The sequence below is a fragment of the Chlamydotis macqueenii genome, chromosome 5 (assembly GCF_036417535.1).
Source record: "Chlamydotis macqueenii isolate bChlMac1 chromosome 5, bChlMac1.mat, whole genome shotgun sequence".
In the NCBI taxonomy this organism is placed as follows: domain Eukaryota; kingdom Metazoa; phylum Chordata; class Aves; order Otidiformes; family Otididae; genus Chlamydotis; species Chlamydotis macqueenii.
In genome coordinates, this window is record NC_141560.1 from 41,523,883 (window position 1) to 41,550,004 (window position 26,122).

At 40.6% G+C, this 26,122-nt stretch overlaps 1 protein-coding gene across 1 annotated transcript in view; it reads left to right on the forward strand.

The window, feature by feature from the left end:
• Positions 1 to 26,122, forward strand: part of SPTBN5 (spectrin beta, non-erythrocytic 5) — a 108,185-nt gene that overhangs the window by 19,977 nt on the left and 62,086 nt on the right. The window contains exons 15-33 of the mRNA XM_086748721.1: positions 763 to 1,014; positions 1,677 to 1,964; positions 2,602 to 2,848; positions 3,316 to 3,455; positions 4,389 to 4,488; positions 5,175 to 5,345; positions 5,438 to 5,602; positions 6,351 to 6,577; positions 7,150 to 7,336; positions 8,320 to 8,520; positions 9,667 to 9,783; positions 10,381 to 10,544; positions 11,607 to 11,739; positions 12,560 to 12,705; positions 13,405 to 13,519; positions 15,454 to 15,564; positions 16,741 to 16,920; positions 21,427 to 21,630; positions 22,842 to 22,991. Coding sequence (XP_086604847.1) covers positions 763 to 1,014; positions 1,677 to 1,964; positions 2,602 to 2,848; positions 3,316 to 3,455; positions 4,389 to 4,488; positions 5,175 to 5,345; positions 5,438 to 5,602; positions 6,351 to 6,577; positions 7,150 to 7,336; positions 8,320 to 8,520; positions 9,667 to 9,783; positions 10,381 to 10,544; positions 11,607 to 11,739; positions 12,560 to 12,705; positions 13,405 to 13,519; positions 15,454 to 15,564; positions 16,741 to 16,920; positions 21,427 to 21,630; positions 22,842 to 22,991 — 3,298 coding nt within the window. The remainder of the gene's footprint in view (positions 1 to 762; positions 1,015 to 1,676; positions 1,965 to 2,601; positions 2,849 to 3,315; positions 3,456 to 4,388; positions 4,489 to 5,174; positions 5,346 to 5,437; positions 5,603 to 6,350; positions 6,578 to 7,149; positions 7,337 to 8,319; positions 8,521 to 9,666; positions 9,784 to 10,380; positions 10,545 to 11,606; positions 11,740 to 12,559; positions 12,706 to 13,404; positions 13,520 to 15,453; positions 15,565 to 16,740; positions 16,921 to 21,426; positions 21,631 to 22,841; positions 22,992 to 26,122) is intronic.

Below are 26,122 nucleotides of genomic sequence, written 5' to 3' on the forward strand. Positions count from 1 at the left end.
TGGGGAACCAGCGGGAGGAGAAAGGCCTCAGCAGACAGGGCCAGTCCCACAGGGCGGTGAGCAGGGCGGGCCTGGGATGGTAGCCAGGGCCAGAGGTGAGTCCCAATCCTCAGTGCTGCCTGGCAGCCTGTCCCCACTGTCACCAGTGGGAAGGGGGCAGCCTTCAGCCCCACTGAGCCTGGTGTCATATCTCCAGGACTCTGGGGGGGGAGCTTCTATGCCCCTGACACTGAGATATTTAAACTGCAGCAATTTGTGTGTATTAAAGCACAACGTGAATCCACCCACTGACGGATTCAGAGCAGTTCTGTTTGTATTGAACAACAGTAGCTGATTTGGTTACTTAAACATCAGGGTGAGGGTACCCTTCACAAATATTGAAAGGAACAGCAAACCCTGTTTGATTTTAAGTATGTTTAGTACCTGTAATATACATACTCCTGGCACCATGCCATTCAGCTGGAACTGAGAGGCACAGCAAGGTCTGCATTTTGACCAGTGCTGTTTATTTGCATCATATCCATGTTCTGGTCACCTGAGTAGCACTCCTTTGCCTGAGATGGCACTGAGATGAACTTTGAGATTGTGGACGACTGTTCACCACCTCAGCCCACTTAAGTCCTGATGAAATCTTTATACAAGACTTTTTCTGAATAGAAAAAGCATCTAGCTCATGTATAATGAAGGCTATAAATTGAATCTGCTCTCTAGGTGAAGGTAAGTTTACAAGAAATGCAAGTAATGAGGTTATCTCTCTCCAAGGTGGGAACACATGGAAACTCTGAAGGAGGAGAAGGGCTCTGAGCTGATTGGAGTGGCTGATGTGAGGACATTTCTTCAGGACTGTCAGAGCATAGGCATACTACTGCAAGACAAGATGTTCCAGCTCAGGCAATTGGAACCAGGAAACTCATCTGCTGGGCTGGAGTCAGACGAGCACAAACTGTCTACAGTTGAGAGAGAGGTCCTGGTGATAGAGAGGAAAATTGAATACTTGAGGAGTGTTGCAAAATCGTAAGGAACCTGCTCTTTATTTCCATATTCTTTGCTAGTTCTCTAAGGTCATGTTGTAAATTATGGCTATAAAGAGAATGAGCAGCTTGTAAAGGTTCTCTAGAAGTTTTTCTTTCTAGCAACTGACTTGCCTGCTGGATTGAGAACATCTCTCTTCAGTATGGCTGGGTGATTGGTGAAGTGATTGCTTCCAGACTTCACTGTTGCAGGAGGATAAATACCACAGGACTGTTTGTGGCTCTAGAAAATTATCTCTGCTAATGGGAGTTACTTCCACATTTTGAACTAGGTATTGTTTAGGTCCTGAAAGAAGGTAATCAGGGGAAGCAAGGGTGAAGGAAGAAAGATAGCAGACAATTGTGCACAGGAGTTTGAATTTGAAATATGAGTTTAAAATTTTTTACTTCTTTAAGTTTTCCATACATTCACAATGGGAATGAATCACTGAACCACAACAGTGTTACCAGTGTCTTTCACAGGGATGCACTTTCTGCAGTACACCATATTCACACCAGTATTTCTTACTAGTGTCAAGCATTTTTTGCCTTAGCTGACTCTTTAATGGAATTCTAAATATCCAAATCCATTTAAAGAGTATTGGTTCAAGCTGTAAATGCCTGAAGTGTTCATCCAATTGAATGTATTTTATTTCCTCTTGTTAGGATTAAGGACACCAACCCTGCAGAGAGCAGGGCTATCACTGAGCAGGTGGAAAACATGGAGAGGCTTCTGGCAAAGTTCAAGCTCGAGACCCAAAAGAAGTGGGACATTCTGCAGCGGGCCAAAAATCAACAATCCTTCCTGCAAGAGAGCCGCAGGCTCCTGCTGTGGGTGGAAGGCATTCAGGAGAAACTGAGCAGTGAAGAAATGGGTGTGGATGTGGCTTCTGCAGAGCAATTGCTGAAGGAACATCAGGACCTGCTGAAAGAAATCAGGTCTCAGAAAGAAAGGTAGAGAGATTCTGTCAGGGTGGGCAGAGTGGGGTGATAGACAACAATACTGTAAAGATGAAACTTTTCTATTGTACATGAATTATGTATGAAAGTGATGCTAAGAGTTTATTCAAATGCTCTTGAAACTTTGTGTTGAAAAGAGACTGTGGAACACAAAATCCAGTTAGTTTTTGCATACTTATCCTGATGGCTGACAGAGGGGGAAGGAGGAGCTGTATGTTTGAGAAGTATTCCACAAGCTCTTCTGACACTCAGGTAGTGCCATCTGCACTTTATTTCAGTTCCCCTAGTCCTTCTCTTCTCAGGCCTTATGCTTCCAGTTGGCATCATCTTCAGTTCTCCTTCTGCACTGTTATGAAGTTCCAGATACTGGGTTGACCCTACTCTCCCTTTTAATGGGAAAGCCTGCTTATATGGGCTTTCAATCCAAATAGGGAAATCTCACCTACAGCCTCCAGTATGTATTCCTGAGCAAACAACCAGCTTCGTAGTGCACAACCGTGGCTAACAGGAAGAGTGAAAGGAAGGGAAGCTTAATGTCCAGGCACTGTCAAGAAAGCAAATAGGTGTGATGAAAGATAATTCATATTCACTCATGCAGTGAGGTCTCACTTTTCTTTTTGACTCTGAGAAGATTTGTGCAGCTTGAAGAGCTAGGGGTCAAGGTGATCCGTGAACAACCCAGTAACAACAGGACCATAGAGGTCCACCAGTCCATGGAGAGGCTTGCCGAGAGGAACAAAGAGCTGGAGAAAATGTGGGAACAGCGACAGAAAAAGCTGCAGGATGGCCTGGAATTGCAGAAGTTCAATAGGGAGGGAGACCGTGTCAATGCAGCCCTCTCTGGCCATGAAGCCTTTCTTCGGGGAGATGATCTTGGGGTATGTGCAGCAGCTGATTGTTTTTTCTCCTACTTCATCTCCCCATCCAGGGAGTAGCAACAATTTTCTTAATTAGATCATTTTCCTCATTCTTATGGTCATGGCATTCAGCTGAAACTTCGATAGTTTTTGTCAACTAAGTGGAATAAAGTTTTACTTAGTTACGACCTTTTGTATTGCACATCCTTAGATGTGCCAGAGTGCTGGCATAAATGAAGAGTATAGATTTTCTAAAAAGGTGAAGATGGAACCATAATGGAAGCATAAAACAGAGGAACCAGATATGATACAAACGTAAATGCCTGTGGCTTGCTTGTAGCCCTGAATGTCCTTAGGCACATGCAAAATATACACTATATCTCCTACCTGAAAAAGAAAGGGGAAAATAAGGTCCTTTTTTTTTAATTGCTACACAAACAGCACATGACCAAGAAAAGACTTGATCTAATTTTCCTTCTTAAATGCAGGACCATGTAGATGCTGTTCAAAGCCTACTGAAGCAACATCAGGAATTTGAACAACTGCTGATGGCTCTGAAGAGACGAATTGAAGCACTTAATGAAAACGGAGTGAACCTAATAGAGAGCAGGCACTTTGCGTCTCATGTGTGAGTCCAAACATTTTTGTTTTTTATGTAGCTTTAATAAATGATCCAGCGTGATTAGGGTAAGATGAAAATCTTTATCTGAGCCAGGATTTAGTTGACCTCCAAGCTGTGATCTGCTAGATGAGGGAGAAAAAGGTATTTAAAAAAAAAAATAAATACAGACTTCCTGTGCTCTCAGAACAAATAAGCAAAATGCTTTAGGTTAAAAGTAGCATTTGACAGAACACTAGAATGATTCACCTTGTATAATAAATTACCTATAGTGCTAAAACTTCTTTAATATAAACTCTTTGAATACCTACATAAAAGAAATTTTCCTTCATTTATCAGTATCACAAGGAAATAACTCATCAGGGGCAGCTCCTTCATGTTTTTGTTGAAGCTGAACTGTCATCTGTAATTCCTTTACTGTGCTAGAGCCGCTAGAATCTAGTAAAGGGACCTCTGCATAGACAAGAATTAGAAATATAGGGTCAGAATGGACCTCTTGGGCCAAAAAGACCATGTTCTTGTGATCACCAGTCTTGAAAATTCCCTCCGCAAATTTATAAAACTGCTCTTAAAATCTGATTTCCTGCCAGCACTACTACAATTAGAAGGCCATTCCAGATCCTCATTGCACTTACACAGAGAAAATTATTCATTAAGGTGGAATATTGGGAAAGAGAAAGGTCTGGGTGTTTTAGTAAAACATACATGACTCTAATTCACTAGTATAACACAGCCATACAAAATGAAAGTCCAGGGCAACCGGCAAGAAATAGCTGCTTTCCAGATGAGCCCAGCGTGGTCATTGGACAGGGCCATATATGCCTTCCTCCTGTCAACAGAGATGTTGAACTAGATTTCATTTATATCATAGTCATGACTACAGCACAATCAAGGGGAACCAATATGACCAGTGCTGCATTGGACTTTCTGTTTTCTTGGTAGTATTGAAGAAAGAATGGTCACTCTCCGGCGAAGGTGGGAGCGGCTGATACAAAGCAATGCCAAGAGAAAACAGAGATTGTTGGATTCCCTACAACTGCAGGTAAAAGGACTGATGCTTCACATTTTGTCAGGCATGTGTGAAGTAATTTTACCCTTTGTCTTAATATGGCACAAATCTCAAACTGCTGAGCATTCCTACTGCAGCACATTTTCTCTTTGTCTATGAGACTGAGAATTTCACTTTCCAGGCAGCAGGTGATGCACTAGTAATAAATCTTACAAAGCCACAACCATAGCAAAATACCAAAACAAAAATGGAGACATTGAATGGAAAATATCAATAGAATGTTTTGTCTACTGGATGAGTTTATTCTGCTCATTAATTCTTATTGTTCCAGGCCTTAATAATGTATTTTTGGTGCCAAATTTAGCTTCCGGTGCTGAGATTCAAAGTTATACTGGAGGATTGTTACACTTATGGTTAAAATAGTCTATCAAAAATGCGAACTTCGACTGACAGTTAAAAATAACACATTAGTAAAGATGACAAAAAAAGAGACCTAAAAGTTATTACTCTGAGGGCTTAAACTCATAAATGGTGTGAGATCATACCTCTTCAATTAAGGGTGTTCAGTATGCAGAACAAATTTTATATTAAAATATGTCATGTTTCCTAACTGTTAGGAAAAAAAAGAAAATCAGAGCTTGATCCTAACAGCAAGGATGCACTGCAAATCCACACAGAATTAGAAGTTAGATCAATTTAATCCTGTTTGTTTCTGTAAGGAGTTTAATCGTGATGCCGCTGAGATTTTGATATGGATGGAAGAGAAGTACAAGATTGCATCAGATGAATCCTATCGTGATCCAACAAATATTCTGCGCAAACTGAAGTGGCATGAGGCTGCTGAGAAGGAAATGATGGCTAATGAGGAGCACTTTGCAACACTGATAAAGGTGGAGGAAGTTTTGGAGCTAAGTCTTCCATCTTGTCTCAAACTTCATAGATGCTGGTCTGCTCAAAAAAATGATGTGCTATGTTTCTCCAGAAAGGAAATCAGCTGATTCAAGACAACCATTATGCTGCAGTTTCTATCCAGGAGAAGATGTCAGAGCTTCAAGAGAAGTGGAAGGAATTGTATGGCAAGATGATAGAGCGAGGTGACAAGCTAAGACAAGCTGGGCAGCAAGAACAGCTCATGGAACTGCTCCAGGTCAGGAGGTGATAGGGAACAGAGGGGAGGAATGGCCTAAGAGCCTGGATTCTCTGTTGTGTGGTCCTTACGAAAAAGAGCAGAATACCTTCCAGATAAAAGTGTGTTTTAAGGTGTCCATTTTGTCTACAGTCTGAGGAGAGAAAATTCAATGTAATACTGACCAAGCTCACTCCAAAGCTATGAGCAGGATAACAGTGCCAGCACAGCACCAAGACACAAAGCCATTGAACTTGGGCTCAGCACTGCATCTGTGTGGCCATCCTGTACTGGGAAAACAATCAAAACTCTCTGTATGGGTCAGTGCTGTGCAAAGATAAATGCTTGTTTGGAGTCTGTTTAGGGGTTGGAGGCATGGCACTGTATTAAGTATATTGTCGTCCAGGCAAGTTGTATGAGAGGAACAATGGGCTGAGAAGCTGTTTCGATACTAGTATGTCATGGAACTGCTGTTGTGTTGTAGTTATAACCTGAAGCCTTTGAAGATTGTTTGATTGTTTTGTATTATGTCACTTAAGATAGTTCAGAGAGACTGTTTTCAATGATGTACTTTAGTGTCTCAGAGAAGAGTACAGTGTGCAAACCAAAATATTCCCAGGAGATGCCTCTTAGAGATACCTGGCCATCGTGTTAAGAAAGGACATATGGATTTAAAAATTGTGTCCAGGAAGCTATCATGGGAGGGGCTGAGTGAAAGAAAATTATGGTGAAAGGTCAGTACGAGTGTGCCGTAATCTTTTCCTGACAGGATGCCAAAAAGAAGATAGAGAAAATTGAGAAAGTTCTTCAGGAATCTGAGACAGGCCATGACTTGCGCTCTAGCCGTGATCTACTCAAGCAGCACAGACAGCTGGAAAATGAGACACGAGAGCTGGCAGAGAAAATGAACTCTATTGTATCTCATGCGAGGAAAATGGCCACCAATCACTTTGACTCCCAGAGGATTCTGGATGAAACACAGAAATATCTGAAAAGGTGAGGTGTAACTCTCTTTTTGTCTCCACTCCTTGTGACAAATAGCATTTTTTGTTCTACCTTACAGAAAATGTATTTCGGTTGATTAGGTTTAACCCATATTCAGGGGTGCTTTCTCCTCCCAGTTTTACCACAACTGTGCTTTGATCTGCACCTACACAACTACCTGTTGACCTGCCTCAACTGTTATTACTGGACCTTGCTCCTTGCGTGCTGCACTCCTCCTTTAGTCCTCTGCTTATCCATAAGTCATCCACTGCTTTCTATGAAGTGCAGTGATCCAGCATTCAATAGTGACTAGTTCCTTAAAACATTACAGGACAAGCCTAGGACTTCAAAAGTGTAAATCACTTTTCCTCTGCTTACATTTCATGTCATTGTATAAGTCTACTTGCCAAAAATAGCCTTCTGGAGAAGGGATTCTTGTATGTGCAGCCAGCACTAATCATTTAAAATTTAATTGTAAGATAGTGTCCAGTGTTTTTTAATCTTCACAGTAGTATCATAGCCTAATTCCCTTGGCAGAATCAGGATAAAGCTTTGTTTTGACATATTTAATGGATGACCCCTAGGTTTAAGTCTTTGCAAGCACCTCTTGATCAGAGGCGTAAGTTGCTGGAAGCTGCAGTGGATCTCTATGAGTTCTACCATTATCATGACATGGAACTGAGCTGGATTAATGAGCGATTGCCTATTGCCCATTCCACCAACTGTGGGAAGTCCTTGGATGTGGCTCAAAGCCTGTTGCAAAAACACAAGGTAACTTCTTAATTAAGTGTATTATAGCATGTTGGCACATTGCATTTCACCTCAGCCTGCAAACCAGCACCTGCACAGTTCTCTTTTACCTTCAGGAAGGCTGTTGCAAGCAAAATGTATTGCCACACTTTCAATGAGTACGTTCATTGATTCCAGCACTAGCCCAACTAAAATGGCTCCAGTGGATTGAGATAAATCAGCAATGTGGTGATGATTTTCAGAGTAAACACAAAATTCCTGTGAGAACTGCAAAATTTGTCATAATTTTCAGTATTATTATTCTGAGAAATTTTGTAGCTCTTCCCATTAAAAGTGGATGAAAAGCTAGTGTACCTCACACTAAATAGAAAAAAAAAAAGAAGTTTTTTGCTTTCTAGGTAGATCTGAATTGAATATTTTAACTGTTGCATGCTCATCCTATTTTAGTTCTATGCTTACTGCTTCACTATACATACAGTCTTGAGGTTTGTCATGCTAGGTTCTCTAGGAGGGTGTGTAACAGCCATTTAATGTTTATTTTAGTTCTGTACTGCTTGTAAAATGGTTTGAACAAGGCATAGTCAATATATTTAGAAAGACATGTTAATGCTGATTTCTGAAGAGTTTGAGTCTCTTTGTCTTGGGCAGGGGAAGGGACAGGTGCATGGTAAGGAGAAGGGGTAAAATCAGGCCAGAGCACCAGGCCCAGGACTTCAGTGAGTAATGCTGAGGGTGTAGCGAAGTTAAGGGATGTCTGCTGCCGCCGTACAGACTCTTTATCTCCTTCCTCAATGGCAGCACCAAGAGCACAGCATTATACAAGTGGGGCTAGGACCAGTGGCTGAGGCTGCTGCTGTTGTAGAAACAGACAGTCCTTGTGTCCCCACTGGCTATACTCTGCTATCATCACCAGCTGCCAGTTTTGCTTGGGACTAGAAGCACGTAGAATTTCCTTGTCGTAACATACCCTTCCTTTATTCTTATTTCTTTTATCTCATTCTCAGGAGCTGCAGGCAGAAGTGAATGCCCACAAACAGCAAGTCCAACGAGTCTTGGATAAAGGAAAGACAATGGTTGTAGGCCAGCACCTGTCAGCTCAGAAAATAAGTGAGAAATGCCAGGAGCTTGTGGCTGCCTGGCAGGGCTTGGAGAAGGCCTGTGAGGAAAGGATGAAGCAGCTGCAGCATTCAGTTGGCTTCCAGGAGGTACAACTTACAGCAAAGTGCTTACAAAGTAGCTTGTACAGACAAACAAGAGGACCAAAGCTTTAAACTAAATAACAAAACAGCTTTGATCGGACAGGTATCCACTCAGTCACTTGAGGCCAGACTCACGGGAATGGAGGGCTGAGTTGCATAGCCGAATGCAGCCCCTACTCTAGATCTGCCGCTCTAGAGGTTTGCCTTGGGCTCTGTACCCACCCTTATGGTGTGTAGAACACACATTTCTCCTAGTGGTAGCTCCTTTCTCAATATCTTTATACAGCCTCAGGCTTTGACTTTAAGTAATGGAATGGATCCTGAACTGGCCCTTCACACTGGAGAATTATGACTAGGAAATCAGAAAAGAAGGGACCTTTTGTGCCATTCAATCTTTGCCTGTTCCAGGCAACAAAATGATAATGAGAAACTGATAATACTCTTTCACTCTCACAGCAAGTTAGGTGTTTTGGCCTCACTTTTTTCAACAGAATACTGGACCTCTATGTTTAGCCTGTTTAAAAAACAAAATAAAACAGAACAACATGCAAATATTTATCTCAATAATCCAAATTTTCTGTCATCAGTAGGTCATGTAGGAGTGCAGTTATTCAGATTACACATGCAGTTTTGTAGACATAAACAGCATTTGCACAGAGTTCACAGGCCCACCTAAAGTATGTTCCCTGGGGAGTTTGATCATCTGGTTCTTATCTCTTCCATCTATAAAAACAACTGTCCATACTATAGGCTTTATGAAGCCTGATTCTTATAGGTAATTTGAACTTCTCAGGAAGTGGGAAGAGAAATATCACACTGATACTGCAGAGTTAGCCCCTGCCCTCAGTGAATAAGGTAGAGTCAAGGATAGTGATGTGAAGAAAGAAAAGTGAGACAACTTGAAACTTGCTGCAAGAGCTTTGATGCCTGGGGAAGTCTTTAGTTATCCTGCACTGAAGATTTCCGTCTGTGCCCTCCTCCTTCTTATGAATTGACAGAAAAACAGTGTGAAATAGTAATTATTGGGATTAAATATTCTTTATTTGCTATTTAATAAAACGTCACATCTTACAGTGCATCCTCCATTTGGAATTTACGTGAGTATTTTGAAAGTTCAGGTAGAAACTAATTTGCTTTCTCTTTGACTGGTAGTTTTTAGTGAACACTTCAGAACTGGAGGCTTGGATAGCAGAAAAATACCCACTTGTGACAAGCAAGGACTATGGTAAGGATGAAGATGGAACACTGAAACTCCTCAAGAAACATAAGGTATTTCTATGCTTAAATTCTGTACGCTGGCCTGATCTTCTGGTCTGTCTGCAATTGTAAAATTTCCTGTCTCCTTGGTACTTAAGTGTCCAGCCATCTACAAGATATTTTGCATTGATGTATGTCTACATGTGAATGGACTGATCAATGCAGCTTACTAATATGGCTGGAAAAAATCTAGTTTGGGGGAAAAGGAGAACGGTGAATATTCTTATCTTAGTTTTCTGAGGCCAAAACTGGCTATGATCTGATAGTCAGTCTCAACAGATGCATGCAGAAGCCTTATTTTTTTTCCTAAAATCAAAGATACAGATAGAGTACTGTTCCAGGAATACCTTTCTCTGCCTAATAGTGCATCAGGAATTTCTAATTGTCTCTATTCACCTAATTTTTTTTAATTTATATGCACTTTTTTTTCCCAAAAAAAATGTTGCTAGAAAATTATCTAAAATTCATCCAGTCTTGGAAATGTCACATGCTTCCAGAAAGTTCTTCTCCTTTTTCAACATCTCAATGACTACACCATAGGCTGGTGCAAAAGTTCAAACAGTGACTGTCTTGGACAACTGACTCTCAATCAACTCTTTTCTCTGCCAGGCCCTGGAGCATGAGATTGCCATTTACCAAAATTTGATGAAAGAACTGAGTGAAAGTGCACAAACTCTTCCTCTTGTGGGGCCCATCCAGTATGTTGAGGTTGATGCACCAAAGGAACAGGTTCATTCAAGACTCCAGAAGTTGCAGGAACTAGCAGCGGCAAGGTATAAACTAGAACTGTTCCTTGGATCCTAGGTTCGATTCAAAGCCCACTGAAGTCATAAAGGATCCAGTTACATCACTGGAATTTAGATCATATCCATTATCTCCTTTTTTTTTTCAATTGTATTTAGGAAATTTAAGTTAGAATTCTATGCACCCACAGGCTTTTCATTATTGCTAAGCAAGAACTCTACATTTTATTTGGGGAGTTTTGCTACATATTAAGCCCCCAAATTTCCTCTTTACCCTTCATCATCCGCCTGTAAAGTGACTTGAGATGCTGAATTCTGACTTACCTTTTTGGTATTTGGAATCTGCTATCAAAAGGAAAAAAATGTTTTTAAAAGGTTTCCTTAATGTTTCTTGAAAATTAATTAATTCATTACACAGCAAAAGGGAGACAATTATAGTTACACTTATCTTTATGCTCAGTGGCTGTGCTAGTATAGGAAGGGTTTTATTCTTCAGTGAGTAATTTACTTTTCATTTAACTTCCTTTTTGTTATTGTTACAGTAAGATGTTTACAACAGGACAGTTTGCTTGTACACAGGATTTTTAAACACTTCTGGTTTGTTGTCAGGAAGAAACAAAGGTCTCAACAGTTTAGGTTTTTCCTCCACAAAAATTTCACCCAGAAAAGGAATGAGGCTCTGCAAGTAGAATAACAAATAAAGGAGACTGAATACTAGAATAATTAAGCCTAGAGGAACTGCTGGTATTTTTCCTTTTGTTTTTATTCTTGTTTACAATTTAAAAAGTAAAAGCACCCATAGAAAATCCTGTGAATGAAAAGTTCAGAAAAAGAAATACTAAATCTAGAAATATCAAAATGTTTGTGAGTGTTGAACACAGAAATGTTTTGTGTTCATTGATGCTTAATGTTAACCTGAGTCTCGTGGTGCCTTATCAGTGTTTGGGTTTGTACCTCTGATCCTCGTTCTTCTTGGCAGTTTGGACTCTCTCAGCAGGCTACATCTCTTGTGATAAGAATTTGTGATTCAAACAGCCCTCCTCTTACATTCCCTTGGTCTAATTGTATTGTCTTGTCTCCTTCCCACCATAGAGGGAAGAAGCTGGATGAGACTCTTGTCTTGCATGAGTTTCTACGAGAATATGAAGATCTGCAAGACTGGATCACTCATCAGAAACAAACAGCCAGCTCTGAAGACTATGGAAATGATTATGAGCATGTCTTGGTGAGTTTTTTGAGTAACAGATCAAAAATCAACAAAACTGTATGTAGTGAGATTGAAAAATATTCTAAGGTTGTCCTTGAAAACTTACAAGACAGACTAAGAAATAAGTATAAATAACTGGGAGATGGGAAGAGAAAAGGATGAAAAGTGGGTGGGAAGGATTGATCCGTTATGACAGACAGGCAGCATTGCCTAAGACTTACATCTTATTACCATGGGGGCTGAGCTGCATGTAACAACTGCATGCTAAAATGTCTACACCTTCAGAGAACAACTCCTTTCTATTTTTAATAATATTTCAGGGTGATGTCCATTAAGGATTTTTTTTTTCATCACAAATACTGATGTACAGACATCTACAGCTATACTTCTTCACGTGGCACAGAAACTAATGTAACATCAGCCTGTTAGAAATCAATAGCCATTTGGAATCTTCATTTTTATAATTTATTTAAAATATCTTGTGTCCTAAATCTTAAAATTGGACTACATTATCCAGTTATAATACTGAATACACATTTGCATTCCTGAAGTGAAAGCATACAATTTAATAATTTACATTAATTGTACATTGAATATTTTTCTATCCCTGGTCATGTTTCTGCCTCCCATCTGCATCATAAACCTTGTGTTTTGCTAATAGTTTCTAGCTTCTCATAGTCTTTAGAAGTAAAATCCAGCAATTCTCTGCAATTTCTCCATATCCAAATATGCTCACTTTATTACCTGTCTTTCAGTTGTGCTCTGATAGGTGAGGGGTATGTTTAGGAAAAGAGCACTCAAAATGCCTTTTCTGTTATTGTTGTTGTTCCTTCAAAAGCAACTTTGTGCCAAATATAACACATTCCGACCCCAGCTGGAAGCAGCTGGGAAGAGAGTTGTGGCTTTCCAGCAGCTGGCAGACAACTTGCTGAACTGTGGACATTCTGAGTCCCGGGAAATTCGGCAGAAGCAGAAAGAGCTAAGGTAGGAGACTTAAGTTATCCCTAGAATGCTTTGTCCTTTCAATTCACTCTCGAAGAGGAGGAAGTGAGAAGGAATTAAAAAAGAATAAGGCATGTCCTCCCAGTTCTCTGATTGCAAAATATGTGGTTAGCTCATGGATAGAGAGCTGCTGCCATGCCTCATTTAAAAATAGAATACTATAATGCAGGCATTATCTGCTTGCTGATTTGGCTTCTTGTAAATTGCATCAGAAGTGTTTTACAAGTAAGGAGTGAGTGAACTTCCTTTACCCTTTGAAACAGGATCACCTAACTGAAAAGCTAAGAGTTTAGTTGCTTCTTTATTGCTTCTGCTCTGCAGAACAACATTAAGATGTTCTGAGCTTCTGACATCTGGCATCGGTTCAAACTGGCCCAAAAGGGAAGCATGAAGGGAATAGTAGGTTCTGACTCAGTCCTCCAAGTCCTGCACATAGAACCTGAAAAGCATATTGGAAAGGGGCACAGTTATATAGGACCATCTATTTAAGTGCCTGGAGTAGACCAGAGGACATGGACAGAGTGTGGTGAGAGACAGGCAATTACTTCCACAGAATTTAATGGCAGAAATTAAAAACAAAGTAAAAGGAGGTCTTATTTTCAGTCTTTCTTCAGACCGTTAATCTCCTTTACTCCTAGTTTGAATGTTTTACATGGTGCTTTTCCCCATCATCCCTTGTAGGAACTCCTGGGAGGAGCTGTTGGAGATTACCAGATTACGAGGTGCACGACTGAGAGATGCTGAGGTGATTCACAAGTGTTACCAAGATCTAATAGATGCTCTGGCCCATATTGAGGTAAGAAATAATGGGAAAATGTCATATACTGTGAACTTCCTTTCAGCTTGATTTATGGAGTACTCTTATGATTCTCAGTGTGCTTACTGCTATTTTAAAAAAAAATCTCAGTAAGAAACCTGAGTGATTACTCAAAGTGTTAAAAAAAAAAAATAATGGGTAATCCATAGACATCTCACTGGTCACCTTATGAGAACCACTGGTGAAACCAGGTGCAGCTAGAGTTACTGATCTGTGGGATAAGTTGAGAAGACCAGGGCTTGAACTAAGTTGTCTGACAGTGCAATGCATATAGTAATGTTCGCAGCCATCAGGCCTAAGAAACTGTTTACTGCCTCACTGTGGTGGTTCTTTGTACACCATTGTAGCTTTATGTGCTGAAGAAAGAACTGTCTTGTGAAAAAGTCGTTTTCTCGATTACAGTGACTGTTTGCCTGTAAGGTTGTCAGACAATCATATGACCTGATGCAAAAAGCTGGGCCAAAAATCTTTTCCTTTCATTTCAGTGCCCAGTACTGGCAATAATTTAAAACAGTCCCAGTGTGAAATCTAGGGGGAGAAGTCCCAATGAAAATCTTTAACCTTCTGTTTTATCTGAGTATCCTGAAGAATTTCAGGGAGAAACCACATCCTTGCTGTAATGAGAGGTGCGATTTCCCTAATGCAAATGAGTACAGGAGGCCATGATCCAACAGAGCTTCCACTATTTGCAGGGCAACAGGGCTTTGTTAGGTTATGCACAGTAGATTTTCTACTTGCTTGCACTGGCAGAGGCTGCCCAATTGACTATATTCCTATTTTCTTTCCCTATCATGAATGGAAAATCAAACTTAATAATATTTCACCGTATACCAGCTGGGATTTTCAGAGACTGATGCATATTTAACTTCAATGATGAAGTAGTTAATTCTGTGGCAATGACAAGTTCAGAAACACATCACAGACCAGCTGTTGGTTTATCCCCATGCTGAGTTTGGTCCAGGCAACCAACACACACTTCTTACATCACATCTTGTTAATAAGCTTCACTACTGAGTAGGAGAGCACTTCAGTCATCTTGCCCATCCTTTCCTGTGTACCCTGCTTGGATGTCTACTAGGGAAAGCCATTCCTCATAGGAACATAGTATTTGCTTAAGTCACCAACTCCAGTGCTATCATAGCACAGGCAACTACAACATGCATCTTCTTTTACAGCACCTTACCAAGATGTGTTGTTGGTACCCTAAACCAGCCTGTGAATCTGTTATGGAAATACACTTCTCCAATGATTAGAAAGATTCTTCTGATTTTCACCTAAATTGACCTGGAGCAAGTTTCTATTAATTTTATTCTAGCAACAGTGTTGTCCTCTGGCTGAAATGCCTTTTATTTTTGCTTGCTGTGTTCCTGGTGTGTGTCTGTGTAACAACTAAATGCTCTCAGAACCTTTGAGCTAAACAAATGTTTAAGTCTCCTTTTATGTGATGGTCTCTCTGTTTCTCTTATCTTTACAGTAATCTTTCCTGAGTATGTATAACTGAATTTTTATCTAAAGTTGGTTCACAGATAGACCACTTGTATCCTAAAGAATGGCCAGAAACTGTTGGTTGTTAATGCTACTTTAAGAATTCACTATATGTCACTGCAGTAGCTATTCAAGGTTGATTCCCAACTCAAAGCCTGTAAGACATTCTCCTTTATTGTCTGATCAAGGAAAGACTTGAACCTTCATCTCTCATAGTCCAGTTGGACAGCTTAATCACTAAGATACTTACAAATGAGTTACTAGGACAGATTTTTCTGCCTTCCTTTTACCTATCATAGTTGAGTAACCCAGGATGTCATTAAGTGTGCAGTATGAGTTGCACTACACAGAATAACTAAAGTAGGCTTGTAGTCTGTTTTGCTTGGAAGTAGAAAGTAACAAAGCTTTCTCTAATTTCTTCCTTCTAGGAGAAGTCCAAAAGTATTCCAGATGACATTGCTAAGGACATGAGAGGTGTGCAAACCCAGCTCCGGAACCACGTGGCCCTGGAGCATGAGCTCTCTGGGAATGAGCAGCAGGTAATTAAAATCATTTGTGGTCTTTAACATGTAGCCAAAATTCAAGTTTCCAAGACAATCATAGTAATAATTTGGTATTGTGAACCAAATTATTACAGGCTGTCTATGACAGCCTGGAAATCTCTAAGGATCTTCCTTTATCTTCTGCTTTTTTAATATGTTCAAGGTCTGATGGCAGTATTAGGTAATTTAAAGTAGGTCATTTAAAACCTTACAAATAAGGGACATATTACAATGAGCGCTGACTATTGAAGTGATTCACAGGAACATTTTTGATCACTGTTTGAAATGTACGATTATGCTAGGCTTTATAATGTGTTTACCGCCTTCTTCAAAGTGTTCAAGGTGATTACAAGGGAAAACAGAGAATCTATTCTGTATGCAGAAAAACTGAACATTCATTGAACACAAAATGCATTGATTGACTATAGAGGATTATAGAAGCAAGGATGGGGCAGCAGTCTGGAATTTTCAACAAGTTTAGAGGAGTAGGAACTGGACTGTGAGAAGGAACGATAGGGCTCATTATACAAATTTGTGAAAAGTTTCAGCTCATCAGAACAGCTGTTGTTTAGAAAACTTCCTTGTATATGGCTTAGCTTCAACTAGACCAATAAAATTGGTATGAGTTTTCTTTTCATCTCTTCGTTTAGTACGTCTAATGGTATAGTTAGCACAGCATGTATTATATTGAGTTTACTGAAGTAGTTATCCCAGTATTGCTTATCAGTGGCCTCATGTCTTGGCCTCGTGGCAGATGACACTAAAATTGATCCCATTAGCTGCTTGTTAGTTTTAAAGGTGAAAGAACATGAGAGATGCATGAAGAGAATGTAGTCACGGTTAATCTATTTGGTCACTAGGAAAAACAAGGTATGGTTAGCTATTATTTGCATTGCTTATGTAATAAATGGTATAGTAAAAAGAAGAAACAAAATCTGCCTGCCTATTTGAAAAATCACTGTTGTGATGAGCCTTAGCAAACACTGGATGTCACTGTTATTCCATAGAACTGAAATTAGGGATGCTTTTCTTTAGCATGAGAAAAGTTAGAAAACATTACTTGAATTGACATTTCATGTACAATTAACATAGCCCTTATCATAACTTTTCTGATATTCGCTGGATATCTGTAAGTCTCTCTTTCCTACCCTCTTCTTTTGTCCTTGTGTATAGCTGCAGGAGCTGATCCACTCTGCAGATCATGTGCTGACCCATTGCTCAAAGAAGCAGGTGGAAGACCTGAAAGCAAAGCAGCAAGCAATACTGACCAAGTGGAAAGCCCTGAAGTCTAAAGTGGAACTGCGCAAGAAACTTCTGGAACAAGCGTACAAGCTTTACCAGTTTCAGACACATGTAAGCACCTCTTCTTTCTGTCCATTGGCACACAGGGGAAAGCTGCCTTCAATGTGTATGAATCATAGGTGTGCTTCCAAGCTGCAAAGGTTGATGCAGAAGGCTGCAAGTGCTATCTGTGTTATTGATCAAGTATTTAAGTGGTTGGAGCTATTTAGAAAGGTGTTAGAAGACAAGGATCTTTTATCTTCTGTAGGAAGGGAAGATTGTATCCAACTGAGTATGGGAGAATTGATAGTTGTCAGATATGGTCATCACTTCTCAGGAGTAACAGTAATCTTTTCAAAGACTCTGCAATTCCCACTGAGTGATAAAAACAGATATTAGACTCCTATTTATAATGGCTAAAACTTTGTTCTCTCTCTCTCAGGGCATGCAATAACCTTCAGTTAACTTAATTAATGGAATGTATCAAATACAACTCACTAGTCTTTGCAGTAACCCCTCAAGTTGCTTAAACAAAATGATGTGCGTATATCTGTGTAATATCATCATCTGCAATGCACAGTACTTTTTTCTCCAAAGAACTCCGTAGGTCCCTGAGCTATGATTTGCCATGGAATACTTTGTGAATGTCAGTAGTCTCAGTGAAGGAACTTGAGCAACACCACTGAAAATTAATAGATTATTGCTGCAAGTACTGCAGTAGCAGGTACTAAAACAGCAAGAGTCCTCCCTTTTATCATGAAGGAAGTTGCTAATGTAGATTTCTAGGATACCTTTACATTTTTCGTATTCTTGAACTGTTCCAGCTATAACTTCAGTGTCCATTAAAGATAACTCAGGTAGATTAAATTCTGTGTCCACATTTGCTAGGAAGCAGAGAATATCCAGGGTATGCTCAGGGTAGGGAAAAAACCTTCCCACAAGGTCTTCTTAAAGTTGTGAGCTGAGATCAAGACCACAATAAAGTATACATGATGCTTTTGTGTTAGCATGAGAGGCTTCTGCACATTAGGCTAATCCACTTTAAGTTTCTTAAGTGTTCAGACCAGCTTTACTTGCCATGTTTCATCCAAAATGGTACAGTTGGAGATAAAGGATGCATATAGCACTTTGTTTTTTTCAGAGTTTGGTTGATTTGGTTTTTAACTGTTAAGAATCCATTGCCTTGTACAGAACTGCTCATGGGGAAAAAATTAATAAGCATACGACTTAAGGAAAATTAGAGTGACTCTGCTGATGTAGATGAAAGGTTCATTTGTCCACTATCTTTCTGACAGTTATCTAGGGATGATAGTAAGAACAAGGCAAGCTTCTAGTAGTATGTACTCTTCTAAAATATATTAGATTCTTGAAGCCCTCAGCCTAGGGACATCTTCATCAGGATATGGATCTTGATGGATTTATCCATTAAAACATAGTCATTCAGAGTTTACATTATTATTGAGTTGTTTTATATCTTCTGTCATAAATTTAGTTATTGACTTCAGATATAAAATGTCCTGTTGGTAGAGGTGCTTTTATTCTTTTTATTGCTGGGACAATACAAAATACCTTTGGTTTTAATTTTGTCTGAAATATGTGATGCATCCTGTGATCTGAATGGCAAATCTATAGCCTGTTTCTTGCTCTGATAGTGTGTCCTTTCATCTGCATTGGTAAATTTACAAGCAATGAACACCTTAAAATATATATAAATCTGCCTGTGCTTAATAGACAGGGCTACACAGTTATTAAGGCACTTTCTTAACATCATAAAACAAAATTAGAAAGCCAGGTCTGTATTCTGAGTGACATACGTAGATGGGATTACGCCTCAAGCATTTCCCTGTCTATTTGATGTCAGTTTGCTGACAAGAAATATTCCTGATCCTAGTGAAGGGTCTAGAGCACAAGTCTTACGAGGACAGGATGAGGGAACTGGGGTTGTTTAGCCTGGAGAAAAGGAGGCTCAGGTTAGACCACATCACACTCTACAACTGCCTGAAAGGAGGTTGTAGCGAGGTGAGTGTCAGTCTCTTTTCCCGGGTAGCAAGTGGTAGGATGAGAAGAAACAGCCTCAAGTTGTGCCAGGGGAGGTTTAGATGGGATATTAGGAAAAAATTATTCACTGAAAGGGTTATCAAACATCGGAACAAGCTGCCAAGGGAAGTGGTTGAGTCACCATCCCTGGAGGTATTTAAAAGTTGTGTAGATGTGGCACTTAGGGATGTGGTTTAGAGCTGGATTTGGCAGTGTTAGGTTTTCGGTTGGACTCGATGATCTTAAAGGTCTTTTCCAACCTAGATGATTCTATGATTTGATCCTCTAAATTTTCACCTCCTTTCCTGACAATAATTCCTGATGAAGTGAAAAGTTGGTTCTGCAGATTGGGTAAGCTCATTTTTCTGTCCAGATGGGACAAGGCAGGGTTACACAGCCATCTCTAATGACTGTAAGCATCGCAGTAGCTCTAGGGTAGGTTAGAGCAGCTTTGCTGTAGAACGTCCCCCAAACTGCTGAGCACAAAGAGGCAACTTTGCTCCCTTTCCTCTTTCAGCCATGCCATGAGGCCTACAAACTTAATATTAGTCACAGCTGTTCAGTGTACTTTTTTTCATTAGTATTGTTCATATGCAGTCCATGGGGCTTTTCCATTATGAAACTGTACACAGATTAAGAAGTGAAACAAAAACAAATCAACCTTTCCATGAAATGAGAATTCTGCACACTTATCTAGTGTATCTCTTTGCATCCCATCAAGTACGATTTTAGTCTGATTAAATAGCAGAGCTGGCCCTAACTGACAACACACAGTAATAGCAGAGGGCTCCAAATCGTCCAAGAAACTGTCAAAGAAAAGGAATTTAGACATTGATTCAAAGTATTTCTGAATAGTTTGAGGTTCTTTTTCTGAAGTTTGTGCTAGGATCTACATGGTCTCAGTCACGCTCTGCTTAGGAGTTTCCTACAGACTGATGTCTAGTCTATCCTTAAATGTTGCTGGCAGTGGAAGTCAAATAATCTCTTATTGGCTCTTGACTTGTTCCATTGCTTTAAATATGCTGAGATTTATGGGTTTTTCTTCATAATACTTACCTTAAAATTTCCAAGCCTCAGACATTTATAGTGCCAAGGGCAATGCCAGTGTCTATAGTGACATCAAGCTGTGTGTGAATTAGTTCTGCAAATCAAAATGATGCCAAAATATATGCACTACATGGGCCTCTTTTTACAAGGACTGTGCTTCTTTTAGAGTCATTTAGTAGCTGTGTTCACTGGTTTTAAGAAAAGAGTATCTTGGCTTTAAAGCTTAAACTCCTAAGACCCCAAATTGGCCATTTTCAACTTTGTGGTGCTTTTCTGAAAGTATTTTTTCCTGGCTGAATGGTTCACAAGCCAGCTTTGAGCTGTACAAAATTTTGGTGATAGGGATAAAAGATCCTTGGGTAAAATGGAACAGGCAAGAAGCTATTTGCATTACATTGTTTCCTTCAGTGGAAAAGCCAGCAACCATTCACAAGAGAAAATTTTTCATTCCCTGTAGTAAAAGAGCATTTTCCTTTAGCACTTACTGTATGTAACAGTCTTTTTAAAAATGCACTTAAAAACTAAAAGAACATTTACCACCTCAGAACTGAACCAACTAATCCAAAGATAATTAAACCATAATGAGACTTAATTAATCATCCTATGTAATCCCCAGCATGGTCCCTTGCAGTCCTATTTTTTACAAAAAAAAATTCTTCTCTTTTACATAAGAGCATAACACCTATTACAGATTCAAATGGTATGCCTAAAGTGAGTGGACTGGTGAAGGTGCAGAATCAAGTGCAGAGAAAGACACACAGAAAATGGCAAACTGTTGTTACTTGCACAAGTTTCTTCAGTCACAATCAGAAGATAATGCTGAGGTTTGTTTAGAATTTTCTTGCTTGTAATTGCCTCAGCTGAACGCTTCAGACATTTTAAGATACAGTAAATATGTTTATTGGTTCATCAGATTTCAAAAGTAAACTAGCGTTACATCCTTGTTCCTTCCAGATTTGTTTCACTACCAATCTCTGTCATATAGTTCTACAAACCAGGAGCTGAATCTGCACGTCTGATATGCTTAAGCAAATTTTTCTGACCTGTAATTTGCCTTTTTTTCCACCTCTATTAGAGTGAGCTCATTTGTTTTTCACCTGACTTAGCAAAAACTAAGTCACAGAAAAATAGTGATTTTTTTTCTTTCTTTTTTTTTTTTTTTTTATCCTGTGTGAATTAATAACACCAGAAAACACTTAAGGAATGATGGACTAAAGGGCAATAAATGATATCATGTTGTCGTTGATTATGTTTGATTATGATATTACAAAACATGTATTATTTAACACAGTATGTAGAAAATCCTGCAGTCATGTTATTCACCCTTGTTAAAATTCATAGAAGTACTCCAAGCCCTAATGAAATATTTTCTTTCTTATCTGTGATTTTATTACCTATTATTCACTTGAAGTTGAGCAGTCAGCCTATGATTTTCCTGTCTGATAACCCAAGCTTGATCTCTAACTTCAACTTTCACATTTTCTTGCGTTCCAGGTGTGGGACTATTTCTCATGGACAGCAGAAATAATAAGGGAAATGAGAGCCAAGGAGACCATTCGGGACATATCTACTAGCAGCCTGAGACTTACCCAGCATCAACAGCTACTGGCAGAGATTGAAGCACGAGAAGAGAAGTATAATCATGTTGTACAGCTAGGACAGTCACTCTTGCAAGATAAGGAAATAGGATCAAAAGAGGTAACAGAAACTCATTTGAGATCAGCCACACACATTCAGCTACTTAACACCAGTGTGTATCATTCTATGCTATATTGTGCTGTAAGCATACAAATGCATGTGTACACTCACACATATTCATATGCATGACCTACATTTACCTCAGTGTGTTACCTAGCTTGGGCACAAAAACATTTGTTCTACTTCGTACCTCAGCAGTACATGAGTGCTGGCATCTCCTGAGGGCCTGCTGCAGCTGGGCTTCTTGGAGAAATTCAGTGTGTTCTGAGCAACAGAGATAATTCTACTTGCTTCCCAAACTAGGTTTTCACACAAATGCAGTGGTTCACGTTACAGTGCTATATGCATACCAGACCAGGCTGGACAAAAACCTGTCAACCGAAGAATGAAAACACTCAAACATATGAGAGAGTTTAAAGCCTAATTGAAACATTTTCTGCTGGTATATTTAACTCCCACGAAATAAAACATGGAAATCAAAATGTCAGTTTACTCAAGAAAAATAGCTTCTTAGATTCTCACAGCATTAATTTTTTTTTCCCACTAGTTTACTTCTCCCCTGACAATTCATTACCATATCTCTTGAAGATCTTCAGAAGACTGCAGAGTTTGTGCAAATTACTCTCTCATCTGACCAAGCTATTTCCTGAAAATTTGTTGAATTTTGTATGTGTCTAGTAACTAGGAATCTTCTTGACTGTAAAGTCCTTTGCCTGTAGAAAAACACAGAAAAAAAAATCATTTATAGAAGTCCTGTAGATATGCAGCGTTTGGAAGCTGAAATTACATGAAGTCTAAATTGAGGCATGTATTCACTGATTAGGAGAATATGCTGTGTTGATAACTTGTTTAAGTATCTGTCCTGTCCCAATTTGAAATGCTATAATTGCACCATTATGACTAAAGATAATGGAGAATTAGGATTTGATTCTAGAAGGTACACTTGATAAACAATTACCTGCCTTTGCTCTTGGCTTGCACTGCTATAGATGCTGTAAAAAGCGCTCCTCCATTTCTGAAATGAGGCACCTCTGATTATCTCTCTGCCCAAATAGAAGTGCTAGAACTTGTTTCACTTTTTTCTGTTTAGTAATTTTGTTGCGATTTAAGGGGCTTATCCTCCAGTTCACTTAATCCTTTCTCCTCCCACCTTACCTTGGTCCATGGAGTATAAAGACCAACATGAGTTTTTCACTGGAAATTGTGTTCAGATTCAGCAGAAGCTACAGGCTCTGTTGGAAGAGAAGGAAAATGTATACAATGAATGGAAACAGAAGAAGGAGCGGCTGGAGAAAATACACCAAGAACAAATGTTCTACAAGGATTGGGATCACTTGGACATGCTCTTGAATTCACAGGAGGTACGTGAATGATAAACTTGAAATAAGCAGTTAAACTCTTCCAAACTAAAAGGGGTACTACTGTTCACCTACAACTTAAAATCCTTGGGTCTGTGTATAGACAAGACACTCTTTTTATTGTTATTATTTGCATTGTGGTATCCCTTGGAGACTGTAATAGTGTACAAGATTCTCCTTTTTTTTATAGGGCTTAGGTGTGGAACCAGAAACAAACAAACAAAAAAAAATGATCCTTGCTTGAAAGAGAATTCAATGCAAATAAACATAAGAGCTAACAGATAAAGTCACAACACAAGAGGGAGACAATGGTCCAGTATTAGTCAGCTTTACAAACAGATCGCAGCGTATCAACTGCTTAACCACTGGCAAATTGTTTTGTAGGCTTCAGAGAGAAGGGCAATGGTAAAGTGGGTTTGAAGGAGGACAGGGAAATTACTTTGCAGATATTGCTGGAAACCTCACCCCAGGCTGAGGGTTTGTGCTGAGGAAATGCAACTAGAAGAAAATGAGTGTTGGCAGTGTGAATTAATCCAAGAAAAGGAATTGACTTCTCAATTCTGCAAGGGAGTTTATAGCAGTGTGGAGAACAACTGTGAAAGAATTTGATTGTAAGGAATATTCATTTCTGTTTGATGCAGTAGACAAAGATGAGCTAGTGGAAAAAAAAGCTGATATGAAAAGCTGATGTGAAAAGAGAGGGCTGATATATTTAATGCAAAGAGACAGAAGGATGTTCTTATTATTTTGTAGCTCTTGAAATAGATTTTTTTTTCCACCAATATTAAATTATATTTAATCTTTCTTGCGCTTTCCTGGATCCACGGAACTGTAATAGTGTACAAGATTCTCCTTGTCCTCATGGGGGACTTCAACTTCCCTGACATATGCTGGGAGTACAGCACAGCACAGAAGAAGCAGTCTAGGAGGTTTTTGGAGTGCATAGAGGATGCCTTCCTAATGCAGTTGGTCAGAGAGCCCACGAGAGGAACTGCCCCGCTAGACCTGCTGTTCGCAAACAGGGAAGGTCTGGTGGGAGATGTGGAGGTTGGGGGCTGCCTTGGACAGAGTGACCATGAAATGATGGAGGGGGGATAGTAAAACTGCTACCTTGGACTTCCAGAGGGCGGACTTTGAATTGTTCAAGAGACTAGTAGGGGGAGTCCCCTGGCATTCAGTCTTAGTGAACAAAGGGGTCCAAGAGAGCTGGTTGCCCTTCAAGAAGGGAGTCTTAAGGGTGCAGGAGCAGGCGGTCCCCCTGAGCCGCAAAATGACCCGGCGGGGAAGAAGACCGGCGTGGATGAATAGGGAGCTATTCTTGAGGCTCCGGGAGAAAAAGAGAATCTACTGCCTGTGGAAGGAGGGACGGGCAACTGAGAATGATTACAAGGAAGTCGTTAGGATGTGTAGAGGTGAAATCAGAAAGGCAGAAGCCCAGCTTGAATTTAACCTGGCCACTGGGGTGAAAAGGAATAAGAAACTCTTTTATAAATACATTAACAGTAAGAGGAGGACAAAGGAGAATATCCACTCTTTGCTGGATGAGGCTGGGAATGTGACCACTGAGGATAAGGAAAAGGCGGAGGTTCTGAATGCCTTCTTTAGGTCTGTCTTTAAAGGTCAGACCACTTATCCTCAGGGTACTCCTCTCTCTGACCTGGTAGTCTTGGCTGGGGAGCACGCTAACCCCTCTGTGATTCTGGAAGAAACGGTCAGAGACTTACTACTCCAACTGGACTGCCACAAGTCCATGGGGCCGGATGAGATCCACCCAAGAGTGCTGAGGGGACTGGCGGAGGTGATAGCCGAGCCGCTTTCCATCATCTATCAGCGCTCCTTGTTGACTGGTGAGGTCCCGGAAGACTGGAGGATTGCCAACGTGACTCCCATTTACAAGAAAGGTTGTAAGGAGGATCCGGGGAACTACAGGCCTGTTAGCCTGACCTCGGTTACAGGGAAGGTTATGGAACAGATAGTCTTGAGGGAGATCATGCGGCATGTGTGGGATGGCCGGGGGATCAGGCCTAGCCAGCATGGGTTCATGAAGGGCAGGTGCTGTTTGACCAACCTGATCTCCTTTTATGATCAAGTGACCCATCTGCTGGATGAGGGAAAGGCTGTTGATGTGGTCTACCTAGACTTCAGCAAAGCCTTTGACACTGTCTCCCATGGTATTCTCCTGCAGAAGCTGGCAGCCCATGGCTTGGATGGGTACACTCTTGGCTGGGTAAGGAGCTGGCTGGAGGGCCGGGCTCAGAGAGTGGTGGTGAATGGAGTTAAATCCAGCTGGCTACCGGTCACAAGTGGTGTTCCCCAGGGGTCGGTGCTGGGGCCTGTCCTCTTCAATATCTTTATTGATGATCTGGATGAGGGCATTGAGTGCACCCTCAGTAAGTTCGCAGATGACACCAAATTGGCTGGGAGTGTGGATCTGCCTGGGGGTAGCGAGGCCCTACAGAGGGATCTGGACAGGCTGGAGAGCTGGGCTGAAGCCAATGGGATGAGGTTCAACAAGACCAAATGCCGAGTCCTGCACTTCGGCCACAACAACCCCAGGCAGTGCTATAGGCTTGGGGCGGAGTGGCTGGAGGACTGTGTGGAGGAAACGGACCTGGGGGTACTGATTGATGCTCGGCTGAGCATGAGCCGACAGCGTGCCCGGGTGGCCAAGAAGGCCAACGGCATCCTGGCTTGCATCAAAAACAGTGTTACTAGCAGGAACGGGGAGGTAATTGTCCCCCTGTACTCGGCACTGGTGAGGCCGCACCTCGAGTACTGTGTTCAGTTTTGGGCCCCTCCCTGCAAGAAAGACATTGAGGCCCTGGAACACCTTCAGAGGAGGGCTACAAAGCTGGTGAGGGGTCTGGAGCACAGGCCTTATGAGGAGCGGCTGAGGGAGCTGGGATTGTTCAGTCTGGAGAAGAGGAGGCTCAGGGGAGACCTTATAGCTCTCTATAACTTCCTGAAGGGAGGTTGTAGTGAGCTAGGGGTCGGCCTTTTCTCTCGTGTAGACAGTGATAGAACTAGAGGCAATGGTTTCAAGCTGCGCCAGGGGAGATTCAGGCTGGACATTAGGAAATATTACTTCTCGGAAAGGGTAGTCAGGCACTGGAATGCACTGCCCAGGGAGGTGG